Source organism: Rhinoderma darwinii, chromosome 6, assembly GCF_050947455.1.
Source record: "Rhinoderma darwinii isolate aRhiDar2 chromosome 6, aRhiDar2.hap1, whole genome shotgun sequence".
Classification (NCBI taxonomy): Eukaryota; Metazoa; Chordata; class Amphibia; order Anura; family Rhinodermatidae; genus Rhinoderma; species Rhinoderma darwinii.
The window spans coordinates 44,609,632-44,626,749 of NC_134692.1; the positions used below are offsets into that span (position 1 = coordinate 44,609,632).

General features: G+C 41.0%; 1 protein-coding gene across 5 annotated transcripts in view; it reads right to left on the bottom strand.

The window, feature by feature from the left end:
- UBE2F (ubiquitin conjugating enzyme E2 F (putative)) overlaps positions 1-17,118 on the bottom strand; it is a 167,970-nt gene that overhangs the window by 53,485 nt on the left and 97,367 nt on the right. For 4 of the 5 annotated variants that reach the window (XM_075829626.1, XM_075829625.1, XM_075829628.1 and 1 more), the window contains exons 6-7: positions 14,475-14,545; positions 11,760-11,817 (exon numbers count right to left, since the gene is read on the bottom strand). In XM_075829626.1, coding sequence (XP_075685741.1) covers positions 11,760-11,817; positions 14,475-14,545 — 129 coding nt within the window. Of the gene's footprint in view, positions 1-4,193; positions 5,454-11,759; positions 11,818-14,474; positions 14,546-17,118 lie in introns of those variants that run through there. The other variant, XM_075829629.1, reaches the window with a different exon arrangement.

Genomic DNA, 17,118 nt, shown 5'->3' on the forward strand with positions numbered 1-17,118 from the left:
ACGCTGATGCTGCTGCAGAATCAACTGTAGCCTCTGGTGCCAATGTGGCCGTCACGATGCAGGACCTGTGAGTGACGTCACAGATCTGCACTGTCAGAAGCTGGGCGTTCTGAAGAGAAGAGGATGTTACTTCTCTTCAGAGCACCCAGCTAGTGAAAGTATTAAAAACGCCCCGATGTACGCACATAATACACACCCACTTGGACTTTTGCAAGCCTCATTTGCATAATTACAAAAATGGTCATAACTTGGCCAAAAATGCTCGTTTTTTTAAAATAAAAACGTTACTGTAATCTACATTGCAGCGCCTATCTGCTGCAATAGCAGATAGGGGTTGCAAAATCTGGTGACAGAGCCTCTTTAAAAAAAACTCTACGTGAACACACCCTTATAGTCTGACTTAACGGCTATGCCTATCCTGATGGCAAACATAATATTACGAAAATAAAATAATAGAGCAATGTGTTAAAGCGAGATTATCTATGATAGTGGGATGAAAAGCAGCAACAAGTAATTGGCCTTTCCTGAACATACTATTGTTCCGTCACCTGATTATCAAAGGCATCATCTAGTACATAATGGAAAGTCACACAAAGCTTCGGAGGCTGACCTTATCTGACAGAAATGTCTATATTTGTGCCACAAATCTCCCTTTAACAGAATCTTCCTGAATTTATTTTAGCACTGTGTAACAATGAAAATGTTGTGGTCTCACACTTTGACTGCAATAAGCGATAACAGTCAGATGGGTCCTTTAAATTCTATGGTTGGAGGCACTGATGCAATATTTACTGGAACTTAAATTACAAACTGCGCTCAGGTTGCCAGCTATTTAAAGTGTTATCAGTTTGCTCAGTTGCAAGTGACAGATGTGCCATGAGCCAACAAATGAAGGACTATAAAAAAAAAAAAGTAGGTGCTAGCCAGGGACAAAAATTGTGTCCGTTTGATCTGACATAGTCCGGATGTGACCCAACATAACACAAGCAGGATCTGGTATTAATACTCGTACTGCAGACTGGGCAATGGGAGACTGACAGATCAGTGGAGAATTCAAAAAAATAGTCCAGGGATGAGCCAGTGCTGAACCTATCTATACAGCCTAAAAACACACTCCTACTGTGAACGCGGAATGAACCCAATTTTTTTTCTCACAAAGATGAATTACTTTGGGTGTTCCAACCAGTCATTACAACATGTCACAGGAATTTAATGTCTACATTTACACTAGGTTGAGAACGAGATAAAATGATAAAGTTCATGATGAGTGAATGGCCAAAAGTGAATTGCTCGGAGGATATGCACAAGAGATAGTCATACTCAATGTAACGCCCTCCTAAACTCCAGAGGTTAAAGTAGTTTGCCTTTCTCATCTCCAACAAAAGTGACTGTAATGGGAAGCCAGACTTGCGTTCTTCACACCCTTGCACTGGGGCCTCAGAAGCCAGCAAATACTTTCCAAACTATCCTAGGTTGCGGGGTAGAGTTTCTCTGCGCAGCTGCCATGTATCAGGAGAAGGCCTCATTCTGAGAGGGCAATGAAGAATTTCTAGTTTACCTTGATCCTACAAGGGAATACTGCCCACATATTTCTTAGGTTTCAAATCTTGAGTGCAGCACATATCATTTATGGTAGGAAAGGGTTTACTTGGGGATAGAAACAAGATATACTTTTCATAATAACAAATAGAAATGTTCCAAACAAAGAAAAACATGCTATGAAAGGATCCATGTAAACATATAAAGCAAAGATGTAAAACATTATGAAGCAATCTACATTGATGGGTGAGATGTGTCAGAACCGGACAATCATACAGAGATTGGTAATACGTAGGGACTGCATATCGGTTTGTTTCTGCAGGAGCTGTAGATTGCAGTATGTATTATAGAGGTCTTTGTCCCAGCTGCTGGACAAAATCATAATACACACCTCAAATGCTGAAGGATGAGGAAATGTCATATCAATGGTGAATATGAATCTAAGGTGTATATTATAAGGAACAATAATCTCTCATGTAAATTATGAGGAGTATTCGATGTCAATATTTTTATTATTTACAGTAGGGGGGGTACAATTTCCAATTAACTGTATATCGTTACCATGTAGGTACTTTTAAGTATTTCAACGCCCAGAAACGTTCGAGCAACTTTTAAAAGGGCTAGACTAGAAAGAAGTGTCTGCTCGTTTTCCCATAAACGCTCCTATCCATGGAGTGTATCTGGTATGGCAGCGGAGATCTATTCAATACATGGGGCTGAGCTGCAACAACAGGCAAAACCCTCGGACAGGTATGGCGCGGTTTCTCTGAAAAAGCAGAACTTTTTTCTAGTCTTAAATAACTCTTTGAATCCCTCCCATACAATGCCGTACATGTACCTCATGATAATCACAAGTGACAGTGAGGTCCCTAGGGCTGTCCAGTATTTGCGCCCATTTTGGAATACCTTAAAGGGGTTTTCCGAGCTTACGGGAAACACTGAAAAGTACCCGAGTGTGTCTAAATGGTAACCAAATGATGTCACCATAGCTCAGTAGTAGTTATTTGCTATCCTCACTATGTTGCCCAGCTCTGTGCAGCACTGTTATTTTCATTTTGGTAGCGCTTGCTGTGGACAGGATTAGCAGCAGATACATGGTGGTGGGGGGGGGGGGGGGGAACAGGGAGCAGTGGAGATAAGAGACATTTCATGTGTGACCTACTGTACTACAGGGAGGGGGTAGACAACTACCCGTTCAGTGTACAGAACATTACACAAGCAGGAGATAAAGAGGAGCATGGTCATGTGACTAAATGTGAGACTGGTTTACAGAGACATCTCAGCTAAAGACTACTAATCTTACTGCACTTAAAAAAAAATTGCACACAATTTTTAAAGTCCAAAAAAATCCCTTTAATTATGCACTGAAATTACATTATAGTTCAAAAGTCAAAGTTACAGAATGGCACTTAAATTTAAAAAAATATAAAAAAATAATGACGAAGTATATTATGCCTGTTAGTGTTATACTGACGGGCAGCCTATTAGGCCATGCTTAGATACATGGCAGACCTTTTCCCCAATAACGACGGCTATGACAAAAACAGCATGGCTTTGCTGTGATTACTGCAAAAAGTGGCACATAAAATAACTCATAACATGCCCTTACCATACCCTTACAGAATTTAAAATGGAAAAATGGGTGGGAACTGCTCCCAGGTGCTAGTGATTGGGCGTTCAGAATTTATTGCATAATTGGTACGGGGATGAAGTGCAAAGAATATATGTGGTACAATAATGCATTTAAAAAAACTAATCACAGCAAAATCTATTTCTTGTTCAATCCATTAAGGGACACCGCACCATGGGTATATTCTCCTGCCACTTGGAGGTGACACTAAGAAGGAAAGAGTCTTGGCGCCACCTAGACAGGCCATACCCTTCCCACAGACACAGACTATTTCAGTTTGTACAAAAGCAGGAGGGAAAAAGAATACAAACATGTCCACAGTACCAGGAGAAAACGAAACAAAACTATAGGTCCTGGGCTTGGAACAAATAACAAAAAATAAGAGGGCAGGATCTGTATCCCCAATGGATTCAATGAGAATGTTTTTTTTACGGTGGGTACTAAAATCTTGTTTTCTCGTTAATCATTGGGGGACACAGCATCATATCCCATCATCATGTCCTAAAAAATTCCAAAGGGTGGGGAAAAAACAAACAAAGTAGAAAATGACTCTCACAGCCAGATAGATTCAGACTGCTCTTACCAAATAAAGGCAATATAATGCACGATCTCTCGGATGAGATGGGGAGGGGCAAAAAGGGAGAACAACGTCCTTATTAATATGGAAGGCAGAGACTACCTTCGGTATAGAAGACACAACAGATTGGAACACCAACTTATCCTCATGGATGACCAAAAAATGTGACTTAACGGACAAGGCAGCAATTTCTGAAATCCGCCTGATGGGGGAGATCGCCACCAGAAAACCTACCTTCCATGAGCCAACCTATGCAAACAAGTCTTTACGTGAGATCGAAAAGACCAAAGTTCTCTAAAAAATAATTAACAGAGAAGAAATCTGACTCCTCAGAGAGAAATAAGCCGTCCCGGTCAAAGGCCTGATTGCGGGAAGGACTGAACTCCATGTATGGAACATTTCAAAAGATTTAAATTATTGCGTTCACACCAGCAGAAAAAAGCTGTTCAAGCACGGTGGTAAACCTTGGCTGATTAATGTTTTCTGGCCATCAACATCATCTGGATGTCTAGCTCAGAGAGCCACTGAGCCTTCAGAACCTCGACTTCAACAGCCAAGCCATTAAATGCATCAGAGGTAAAATGGTCTAACGCAACCCTACAACAAAAGTCGGGGAGGGGTTAAATTCTGTAACAGACTTTGTTTGTACAGTATATGGCCAAAGGTATGTGGACAGCCCTCCTAGCTATTGAGTACAGGTGTTTGTTTCAGCCACAACCATTACAAACAAGGTAATAAAATCAAGCAAACAGCCATGAAATCTCCATAGACAAACATTGGTAGTAGTAGCATGTGTCGAACTAAAGAAAGCAGGGACTTTAAATAATGTGGCACTGTCATAGGATTCACCTTTGCCACAAGTCAGTTTGTGAAATTTCTGATCTGCTATATCTGTTCCGGTCAACCGTAAATGCTACACAGTAGCCTAAGATCACCATGCTCAATGCCAAGCATCAGCTGGAGATGCCACAACTGGACTCTAAAGAAGTGGAAACCTGTTCTCTGGATTGATGAATGAAGTTTTAATATCTGGCAGTATGATGGACGAATCTGGGTAGAGCAGACGCCAGATTAACGCTACCTACTGGAACGCCTAGTGCTATAGGTTGCGGAATGGGATGTTCAGCAAGCTTATATACTGTAGGTGTAATGGTCAGGTGTCTTCATACTGACCATATAGTGTACATTGTCTCTTCTATCTGAGCATAGCCTTGAAACGCGTACTTTCTTGAGACCAATAAAGCTTCTAAACTTTCCTTTGATGTCTGTCTTCTTGTTAATGTTACCAGTCGTCTTTCCTTTTATCCTTGATGTTAGGGTCTATGGGGAGCTGTGTGTATGTGGCACTTTGAATTTTGTTGAATTTAAATATTAAGACAGCATTTAGCGGCAACAGATTTGATCAACTTTAAGAAAAACTTTTATAGAAGATTCCATGTAAACGGATACATTACAGAAGTATAGACGTTATGAGGCAATCCACATTTATGGATAAGAGGTCTTAGAACATCCATCCAGTATAATATCGTAGGATTTTATAATGAGACTTGGAAAGAATGCAGGAGCCTAGTTTATCTGTTTAATGCCTCTGTCACTTTCGCTCTTTTTCAACCTGATTAATTCCTTCTGTGCGTCCCTCTTCTGTGTCTATTTTAGCAGCACAAGATAACCTGAGGCAATTTCCACATTGGCATTTTGCAAATACATCTGTTGAGGTAAATTAAGGTATTTAATCTGCACTGCTATTTCTTAGTTGCAGCACATATATTAGCAATTTAAAGTAGACATACACAATAAGGGTATGTGCACACACACTAATTACGTCCGTAATTGACGGACGTATTTTGGCCGCAAGTCCCGGACCGAACACAGTGCAGGGAGCCGGGCTCCTAGCATCATAGTTATATACGATGCTAGGAGTCCCTGCCTCTCTGCAGGACAACTGTCCCGTACTGTAATCATGTTTTCAGTACGGGACAGTAGTTCCACGGAGAGGCAGGGACTCCTAGCATCGTACATAAGTATGATGCTAGGAGCCCGGCTCCCTGCACTGTGTTCGGTCCACTACTTGCGGCCGAAATACGTCCGTCAATTACGGACGTAATTAGTGTGTGTGCACATACCCTAAAAGTTATCTTAACATACCTAACCAACAAAACTAAAACTGATTTCATACAACGCTCTAATATCAGATCACAAAAATGCTTGTGAAGACTCCATCACGATGATCATCCTCTGGACATCAAGATGATTGTTATTTAGTGAGTCGTAAATGTAATTTATTATCCACTTACAGTATTTAGCAGTGACATGTATTCCATTGCTGGAACAGAGAATTTTCTCATTCTGACCTTTGAGTTTCCGATATTGTAAAACGCATTGGGGGTGCTTATCTTACGCCCCATAATGAAAAAACATACCGATTTGCACAAGCAGAACTGGCATGTTTATGGAGGAGTTGGCAAAGATAGCTGTTGGCAGAATGACAGTTCAGCAGCAGATACCTGGACAGTTTCTACAGTTTTGGATACTATTTGTTTTTTAAGCCAAAAACAGGAGAGGATTTAAAAGAGAGGCAATGAATATGTCTTTCCTATAGACCCGGGGTGCACAACCTTTTCTGGTCCATGGGCCACATTGCTAGGTTGTATTACTCAACAGGTCTGCAATTTTTTTTTTAAATGAGACATTTATATCCACAGTTTATAGATGTAGCAAAGTTTAACTTGTCGGGATTACTTGCTTCATCGGGATATCACACAACAAAAGCCATTGAAAAAGTTCTCTTTTCACTGTTTATTTAATGTGTTCAGAGCTAAGTTAAAGATTGCTACATCTGTACGCCATAAATGGTGGTTACACGCTTGGCACTTCAACCTATCGGAAGAACAGGTTTCGCCTGCTCAGCCCTGAAGGGGAGACTAGGTGGCCGCACATGCACGTGGCTATTATCAGTGTAGTTTATGGGAGAGTCGAGCATTTCACAACTCCCATAAACTACAATAGAGAGAGCCACACGCACTATCCACCTTGTCTCCTCTCTGGAGTGCCAAAACGGTCAGATGTTTAGGGTATATTTCGTGGATATGCCATAAATTTCTCATATGGGAACACCCCTTTAAATAAGCAATCTGGGTAAAACTGATGCACGGTGTTATGCCTAGTGCAAGGCCTGAGGGGGCGGCGCATGACACAGGGATCCAAAGAGAGAATCCCAGTTATGGTCTGCACTAGGGATAACAGTCACAGTTTTGTCTGGATTTCTCCCTTAAAGAGACTCTGTCACCACATTATAAGTGCCCTATCTCCTACATAAGGAGATGGGCGCTGTAATGTAGGGAACAGCAGTGATTTTTTTTAAGAAAAACAATCTATTTTCATTTTCATTTTATGCTAGTTTCTTAATGCCCAAGTGGGCGGGTTTTTACTTTAGACCAAGTGGGCGTTGTACAGAGGAGTGTATGACGCTGACCAATCAGTGACCAATCAGCGTCATACACTTCTCTCCATTCATTTACTCAGCGCATAGTGACCCTGCGTTATTCACTATGTGCTGTCTTATACTGACATATTAACGTTACTGAAGTGTTTAGACAATGAATAGACATTCCTTCCAGCCAGGACGGGATGTCTATTCACAATCCCCGAAGTGAACCATTAGTCCTGTCCCTGCTACTCCTCTGCTCTCGGACATGGAAGATAAATGTGAGCAGCCACTCGTATCTTCCAAGTCCAGTACTGATAGCTACGATAAGTGCAGGGAAGAGATAAGGAAGCTACTGCACTTCATTCTTTGCTTCAGAATTATGCGGCTGTCTTTTGACAACCGTGCCCTTCTGTGCTATCAGGACACACAGCATGTCTGAATCTTGACAGTTAAAGGCCACAAAGCATGGCATCGTGGGCCGTAGGTTCTGCATCCCTGCTACTGGTTTATGCTCCAAAAATTTTATCAAAAACAGCATATGTGAAACCAGACTTACGTTCCGCATTGGAGTTAGAGTGAGTACAATTTGGCCACTAACTTCAACCACAAAATTTATATGCATATTCCCTTGAAGTTTCGGGCAGTGACCAGATATTGGTAGCCATTGTATGGCCGACAGCTAACTTACAGGACTCCCCATTAACATGCGGGTTTAGACAAAACAACAAAAAAGAAGACAGACAAACTGAGGTAAACCCGTGTTAAATGCTCTGCATCTTATTTATAAGTATAAATATGGAGAAAACGCTCATAGACAATACACATAACTCTACTCACACTGTTTAAACACTGAATAAGTCGGAAAACAGGAAATCATTAACATAATATGAACATTGAAAATCTTGACCGGCCACATCTATTACAACAAGAACTGTCAGGGGAAACGAAGCAAAGGAATCCGGCAAAGTCATTTAAAAACCATTCTGAATTATGCAATTATTTTTTTTTAACACAAAGATTCAGCGTGTTCCTTCTCCAGTGAGACCAAGATTAACCAGAAAATGATTCTAGGCTCAAAGGCAGTGGAGGGGGAAAGCATCTCATGCAGGACAGTGCAAACATCTAAAGATCATTTCCTTTTGCTGATCTCCATTCAAAATCGGCAAGTACATCCTCAAGAGATGCCAACAAAAAAGGATTATTGTGACCGATCCCGGCTGCAATTCCCAAGTGAAGCCACTCATTTAATTGCATTTCAACTTTGCACAAAGCACAAATGGAAAAAGCGTTCTGAATGCTTCCACGACTTGATAGTTTGTTCATTAGAATATGAAAAAGATAAAAGTATTGCCGTATGTGGGAAGAAATCACTCAAATATATAACACAATGTGGTGATGTCACATGCAGATGTAGAGGTCTTTACCTTGACTTTTAACGCATTAAATAAACAATGGCTATATCTCTTATCTTGACTTTTCAATGGCTTTTGTTGTGTGATATCACGCTGCATCAAGTTATCAGAATCAAGTTAAAGATGGCTACATCTGTACATGGAGCAATAAGCCTGTTTCAATGGCACTCAGGAATAAAATGTAATACATTCTATAGTAAGTGTGGGTTATGGAAACCTCTCATCAGATTTTCTAAGATTGTTAACGAAATGCACTGAAAACCTTCTAGCCTCTTTTGCTTTGTTGCTCAGTGGTGAAGTACCTGGAAGTCAGGTACATGTTCATGCATGTGACTTAGCGAAAAACAATGACTGGGAGAGAAGAGGCTCTCTTGTCTAAAGTCATGCTGTGCTTATTGCTCGCCGTGATAGCTGGAGACATATTTACCATGTTTAAATGGCATAAAAAGTCCAATGAGCTCTTCAAAACTACACGGGCAGTGATACCGAAGTTTTATAAGCTGGAAACAACTCTTACTATAGATGCAGTTAGTGTAAGCTGAGAAAATGACGTGGCGGTGGGAATTGATGTTTATAGTCCAGACACTATACTGTAATCGATAGATACATAGATGGCCACTTTGAGACATCCATTTAGTGGCACGTTGAACCTCCTTTGGCCTTCAGAACTGCAGCAATTAGTCATGGCACAGACTCCACTAGTTGTTGAAATGTTCTGCAGGAAGATTGGCCCATGCGGACAGGATAGCTTGTCGCAGCTGCCGCTAAAGTGTCCTTCTACTATAGGGTAAACAGCTGCCATGAAGGGAAGAACTTGGTTGGCCACAATGCTTAGGTAAGCCCTACTGTTCAAATGTCCATCCACACCAGGGTGTGGCAAGAAAACATTCTCCATACCATTACTCCACCTCCACCAGCCTAAACTGTTCACACCTTATAGGAAGGGTTCATCTATTCATTCTGCTTGCGCCAAATTCTGACCCTACCATCAGCACGGTGCAACAGAAATCTGGATTCATCTGACAGGCAATGATTTTCCACTGCTCAGTGATCCAATTTTTGCACTCTTTTGTCCACTGGAATCTTGCCTTTCTGTATCCATTAGAGAGCAATGGTACCTGAGATGGTGGTCTGCTGTGCTAAGGAACGACATGTTGTGCATTGGGACATGTTAGTTGGAGCATCGGCGTTATGTTCAGCTGCGATTTGCTTGACTTTGCATTGCCTGCTAGTCAGAACGATTCTTCACATCCTAGAAGTGTAAAGAAAGTTGATCCAGCGCTGCAGGTATGTGGTTAAAAAGGAACGTATTCCCAATTTTATTGTATCAAAAGATTAAAAGTTCGATGTCAGGTGCATATGGGCATCAAGGCAGTATTAGATGGATATTTCAGCGTCTTCACATCCTACTCTGATCTCTTTCATCGACAAGTTGTTTATGTCCACAGGATCCCCTTTCACTGGATGTTTTTCCTCGATCACACCATTCTTGGAATAATCTTGACAACATTGAATGAGAAAACCCCACAAGGTCCTCAGTTCTTGAAATACTGGACCTGGCTAGTCTCGTACCAATGACCATGACTCACATGTCTAATTTCCGTAAAGAGAAGCTCCAATCGTGAAAGGGCAGGCGTCTCTAAAAAAGGGGCCATTTAGTGTGCATTGCAATTGGTTTTCCACTCGAGACTTGCCTATCTGTTTCCCTTAGACAGCAATTGCAGTCCAACTGGTTGTCTGCTGTTATAGCCCATCCATGCTAAGGAAAGGCGTGTTGGGTGTTCAGACATGTTAGTTGGAGCACCAGCACTGTATTTGGCTAAAATTTGATTGACTGTTCACCGGCTGTTCGTCAGAGCGGTTCTTGACATCCTCCTCTGACCCCCTTTTGTCAATGATTTGTTTACATACACAGGATCTCCTTTCGGTGGATGTTTTTCCTTGATCACACCGTTCTTAGAATACTCAACACCGTTGCACGAGAAAACCCGCACAGAGTTAGCAGTTTTTGAAATATTAGCCCAGAAGACTATGCCTCAGTCGAAGAAGCTCAGATCGCTCGATTTTCCCACTCTAATGTGGATTCACACTGAAACGGATCCACAGAAAACGTGCTCACGTGGTCTTATGCTGCAATGTGGGAGTCTTGAATAATTTCCATACATGGAAGCGACAATCGTGAAAGGGAAGGCGTGTCTAATAAAGTGGTCATCAGTGAAGATATGGGTTAACGTGATACCTTATCCCCTTGATAATCATTACACTTAAATAAATGTCCACCTTTCAATACTATATTGTTTTTAGGTTCAATATTATGTGCTCATTAATTTCATGATATATCTTTAAATTACAGGGTCAGAGCTCCATTTTTCTGATACCTAACCTTCAATTCACACAGCCATAGAGATAAATTATAAAAATCTGTGTGCAGGCAGCCATTACTAGCGTGAGAATATGAGATTAATGCATACCGTTTTAATATTTAATTCAATGTATAATTTGTATGCAGTAAGCTCCTAAGACCTCTTATCGGTGTTCAAGCGTGGATATTGACTTTAAAGTGAAAACGTCAACCTTTGAACACTGCTTTGGGTGGAAATATAGGATTCAGAACAACTTGTAAATTATTCACGCTCACTCTGGGCTTCTAAATCTGGAGGGCAGCCTCAGAGGAAAGGCTGTCTCTCATTGATAGAGATGAGTCAGTATTTAGCCAATTGGTACGTAATTGATTACAGAACTATATTTGCCGTCTATAAGACAATGGAGGCTGAAAAATATGGATCCATATTTTAGCCCTCATTGTCTTTTGTGTATCATACATGACTCTGTAATAGGAAATCTACAAACCAAATCTTCATATATTTGCTCATCTTTAATTGAGACCGCCCTCTGGACTCCTAAGCCCAGAGTGAGCCGATACTGTATTCAAAGCAAGACCTTTCAAGTTATACAGATTTTTTTACCCCACAAAACTATGAATCAACCTGCTATTCTCCCCAGTTCAATCTGTAGACAGGGCAGGATTTCCAACGTGACAGATCCACTTTACACCAATAATCACGTGCATTCTTTTTTTTGACTGCAAGATGTCTGTTCATGGCAGAATTGCCGAAGTAAATGCATAAAATTTGAGAGGAAAAAGTTCTGTTTGGTGAATCTACTTTTTCTTACCTTTAAGGTTCGCGTTGGGGCCCAGCCCGTCCCATCTATTGAGTGCTCTCTCAGTAAACTGAAGGAGAAAAAACATAAGAAATGTAATATATATAAATTAGTATACCGAGATGTTCGTCTCATCACCTAATCCCCAAAACTATACTTAGGCTCAGGTGTAAGGCCGCAGGCTTGTTAGGGTACAATACTATACTTTACTTAGAGCTGAATATCAGAAAGAAATTCCTGTAACAGGACATTCGATATTCATCCAGAAAATCTGATAATTACGCATTTCTTCCAGCACAAACTACAATATAGGCTCCTACTCACATCAAGTTAGTGATGTAGGGTCAGTGTATAAGCCAGAACACCCAGAGAACACGCTAAGTGTATCCATAGGGCCCCATTAACCAGATAGAGGCCAAAAGAGTGTACTTTAAGCCTCCGTCAAGCGGGTATACCATAAAAAAACGAATACAGTGAAGAAAAAAAACAAAAACGTATACCGCGAGGTTTACGTTTTTTCCCTACAACGGGAGACTATGTTTAACGTATACCACTCTATACCTATACAGTGGGATATTTTGCAGCCTTCCATCTTACATATTCGTCAGGAGCATAACCTAGCGTATATCTCGAATGGAGGGTAATAGTGTGATGCGAAAACTGCCTGACAAGGATTTTTCACAATCAGAAATAGAGCACTGAGCAGAAAAAAACAGGACCAAAATCTGCAGCATAAAATACGCACCTGTTCCCCCGTGAAAATGTAAAATCCACACCTAAAAACGCATAAAAAAAGCCCCGTAATATTAAGTTCGGATTTTGCATGCAGAATATCCTGCGTTTATATGCGGTCTTGACTGTACAAGGCCCGGCCTGTAATGCAATTTTAACTAGTAGCGCTAAAATATATCTCTGTGTAACTCAGGCCTAACTGAGTGTTACCATTTCCCTTGTCAATACGATGTGACCGGACAGTCAGATACCATCAGCGATGATTGGACAGTGTTAGTGTCTGTAGGGACACTGCGCTTTCACAGGGGAAGAGTAACACAGAGTTGTCCGTTTATTTACACATTTCTAGAAGGATTAACAGAGGAATGGCACAATACAGAGTTCTAAAAAAATATGCTCCAGAATTATTTCATGGATAATACTAGTATTTACTAAAACAGACATGTCAGGAGAGCAAACAGCTCCTCTGTTATAGTTATGTATACTGCCTGTAACAGTGTCTGATCAGTGCTGTATTCTCTTGTATAGTCTGCAGGGGGATAATACTCTGCAGAGCACCAGTAAAGAAACAATATCTCACCAATATATGGTCACTGTATGGCGGTATTATTGGTGTTTGTATAGTGGTAGTGTACACTGGTCACTGTATGGCGGTATTATTGGTGTTTGTATAGTGGTAGTGTACACTGGTCACTGTATGGCGGTATTATTGGTGTTTGTATAGTGGTAGTGTACACTGGTCACTGTATGGCGGTATTATTGGTGTTTGTATAGTGGTAGTGTACACTGGTCACTGTATGGCGGTATTATTGGTGTTTGTATAGTGGTAGTGTACACTGGTCACTGTATGGCGGTATTATTGGTAATATTGGTGTTTGTATAGTGGTAGTGTACACTGGTCCCTGGCTGAAAAAGCGAGTGTAGGTTTGTCCCCGTCTATGCTTAGTGTTTTTACGTTCCAGATTAACCCCTTAATTATGGCCAATACACCTTTTCACAACGGTCATTAAGGATCCTTTTGCAAGATCGCTGACTTTCACTACGCTGTGCCATAAGCCCGGCAAGATTGTCATGTGACAGCTACAGCGGATGCCGGACTGTCTAAAAGCAGCCGGCCTACTGACCTAACGGCCGGGATTGGAGTTACCTCTGATTTCGGCCGTTTAACCACTTAGATGCTGCGATCACCTACCGGCACCACCCCAATGTGATCAAAGGTTGCCAATGAGTTCCATGGCAATCGGGAGCCTAGCAAAGGGCCCAGGTCTGCCAGAGCAGGGACTAATAGAATATCTGACCATTTTACACTGACAGGCATAATACACTGCAGTACAGAAGTATTGCAGTGTATTATAAAAGCGATCAAATGATCCCACAGCAAAGTCCCATAGTGGGACTAAAAAAATACAAAATAGATCAAGGAAGTTTAAAATTAATTAGCCCTCATACAACTAGGTTGGCGAAAAAATAAATAATCTTATGGTCCTTAGAATATAGACACACAAAAACACACGATAAACAGTGTAAACTTAGGATGCAAAAAGAATGAAGATTTTTTTTTTTCATTACCCCCCCAAAAAGTTTTATTTTATGTACTGCACCCCAAAAAGTACAAACTTATCCAGCAAAAAACAAGCCCTCACTGTATGTTTACAGAAAAATAAACAAGTTATGGCTTTTGAAATGAAACAAGGAAAAAAACGGAAAAAAAGAAATCGCTTCGTTATTAAGACCCAAAACAGACAGTCACTAAAGGGTTATATTTTCTATTTGTGTTGATGGTGTGGTTTAGATATTTGAGGGAGTGCGAAGGTGAGTGACCAAAATTCACCAATTAGTCAATGGTGTTACCTATTACTAGAGTCATACAAGAAAGGCGATGATATACCATCAATAGGTTATAACCTTTGCTTGTTCAATAGGATATTCCGAGCATCGAAATCTGAGTCAGCTTAAAAAAAATAAATGCAACCTCCATATGAAAGCGGTTCTCACCTTAAACAGATTTCCCCCGTCTCTGTGATGTTCGGATGCCAGATCCGCGTTAAGCACTTTACTTTCGGAGGCTGCATACAAAGGAGAGATAAATAGATGTCACAATGTTAGGACTTGAGTGAGACAAACAATCCATCACACGCGGCAGGTTCTCTGTATGCAGCAACAGCTTGTTTTTTTCCCTTTAATGCCAATAACCCTACTGGGAAAAAAATAGTTTACGCCGTATTTTATGCGCTTGCTTATGACAGTTTTTTTGGGTAATGGTTCTGTTATGGACGGTCCATGGCAAGTGCTGAGAGATTACACAGTTGTAGGTGAGTCGAGGTGCGTGAAATCCACATTTTTTTTTACAATAAAGCTGTAATAGTCACTTGGAGATTTCACACAAGATTTCAATTTATGAGAACTCGGATACGGACAGAAGTAACCATCATGTGATTGTGTCCCTCCAGGCCTAAGCATGTGCAAAATGGCTTGATCGTAATACTTCCTGCCCTCTAAATCTCTAAGATAACTGGAGATTTAAAACTACAATGTTATATTTGCACTTGTGTCAAGGCAACTGTATATAGCAAAAACAATGACGCCGTGCTAAATCCGGCATTCAAATTGTGACCGAAAGATCCTATGGACTTAAAATGAGGTCCATGGGGATTCCGCTGTTTTCCACTGGTTTGGCAGCAAGAATAGAGCTGCATGCTGCTATTCTTGTCGTCAAAAGTGAACAGAGCCCAAGTATGAAGGCTTTACACATTTTAAATATTTTATCCAGACAATTCTATAAAAACAAAACAAAAAATTCATAAGAAAAAAAAACTAAAAAAAACCCTCAAAAACAGGTTGGAAGTCGGAAAACGTTCACCATGGTGAAGCTTTTTCTACATCTGCTGAAAGTCATTCTTTTTTATAGCCTAGGAGAAAACAATGGAGGGGAAACATGATCTCCAATATAGGCAACAAGAAGTTAATAAATACATGGGATAATGTAACTAGCAGTAAGTAACCATATGAAAGGACTTTATGCCAATGTAGGACAACTTTTTTGAAGAGGGCACAAACCACTCTCTCTTGAAAAGTCCTATGCCGTGCCAGCCACAATGTACATACCCAGTAGGTCAGCTACAGTACCTACATCTATACAAAGCCAGCCAAAAGTTAGTCACAGTGCCCCCCCCCCAGTTTTAATTTCAGTCCCCCGAAAATACAATACTTACCTTCAGACAAGGCTACATGTGGATATGTCATAAATGTCCCTCGTGGGAAGACCTCTTTAAGGCCCCATGCACACGACCGTAAAAAAACTCTGTAATTGAATACCGCAATACTGTCCGCAATTACGGACCCGCTCGGTTATATTGGCCATGGAAAATCTTTCCGTAGCGCTACGGAAAGGTGTCCGTGCTGTAGAACCGTGCTGGGAATTATGGAGCATGTCCTACTTTTTGTATTTTACAGGCAGTGCTCCCATACTTTGGCAGCACGGCACGAAAATGCGGCCCGCGGGTGTCTACAGGCTGCATTACGGGCACGGCCGGGTGCACGAGGCCTTACTCTGAGCTTCCTAACAAGGTATTTGACATTTTCCTTTCCAGATCAGACAATCCCTTTTAAACACATGATGGTGAATCTACCTTTTCCTTATGTCTTTCTTGACATGAATATAGGTTAGTAGGTGAGGCAATTTAGAAGCATATATTCTAATAGGTGGAATAATGCGGTTTTTTTTAGATAATCACAGTGATGTAGGTGGCGAGTTATTCACCATCACAGAAGCTGTAGGGTCTATAGAAATGTTTGCGGTTTAATCATCTCTGTGCATCACGTGTTGTCCTGCGTCATGCCGGGAGTACACTCGTATATAGCGAACATCCAAGTAACAGCAACAGCATCTGTGGTGACTACAACAATGGTAAAACATCTGACACGAACGCAACCAAAGAAAAGATTACATGGATTCACACCCATTGTTAAAAGGAAGACTTATTTCCCTGAGGAAATATATATACTTAGCAAAACTCTTTGGACTGGACTATGGACAGGCAGTTGGCATGTGTCCTGACCGGTGTTAAAACAGAGGAACAGATCTCAGACTATATTAATAATAGATTTAGTTATTCGTCAGAGCTAGTAGGGAAGTGTATAAATGTTATCGATCAGCAGCATATCTGTGTGATGCCCTATAAGGGTCTGTTCAGACGGCATTTCTATGTCAGGCAGATAAAAATGTGCCTCGATAGTCAGTCAGGAATTTTGAGGTAGATTTTCAAATGGCAGCATTTATTGACACACGTTTTTCGTGGTTTTTGTTGCGGTCTTCTTTAGGCGTTCTTTTTTTAATGCAGCAAAGGCAAAAAATGCAGAGTAATGGTTAAAAACCGTGTCAAAAAACGCTTTTAAGGAGCGCCGTGTTTTTTTTCCTGCCCCCTATCGATTTCAAAAGAAGGTCAGAGGCGGAAAAGGCTCCAGGAAAGAGAATGCCGCAAGAAAAACACCTATGCCTCTCATTGAAATCAATGGGAGGCGGTTTAGGGTGTTTTTTGGCGCCGATTCCTACAAGCAAGCACAGGGAGAACATACAAACCCTGTGCAGATGTTGCCCTTGGTCAGATTTGAGCCCAGAAGGAGTTCACACATAGCGTAA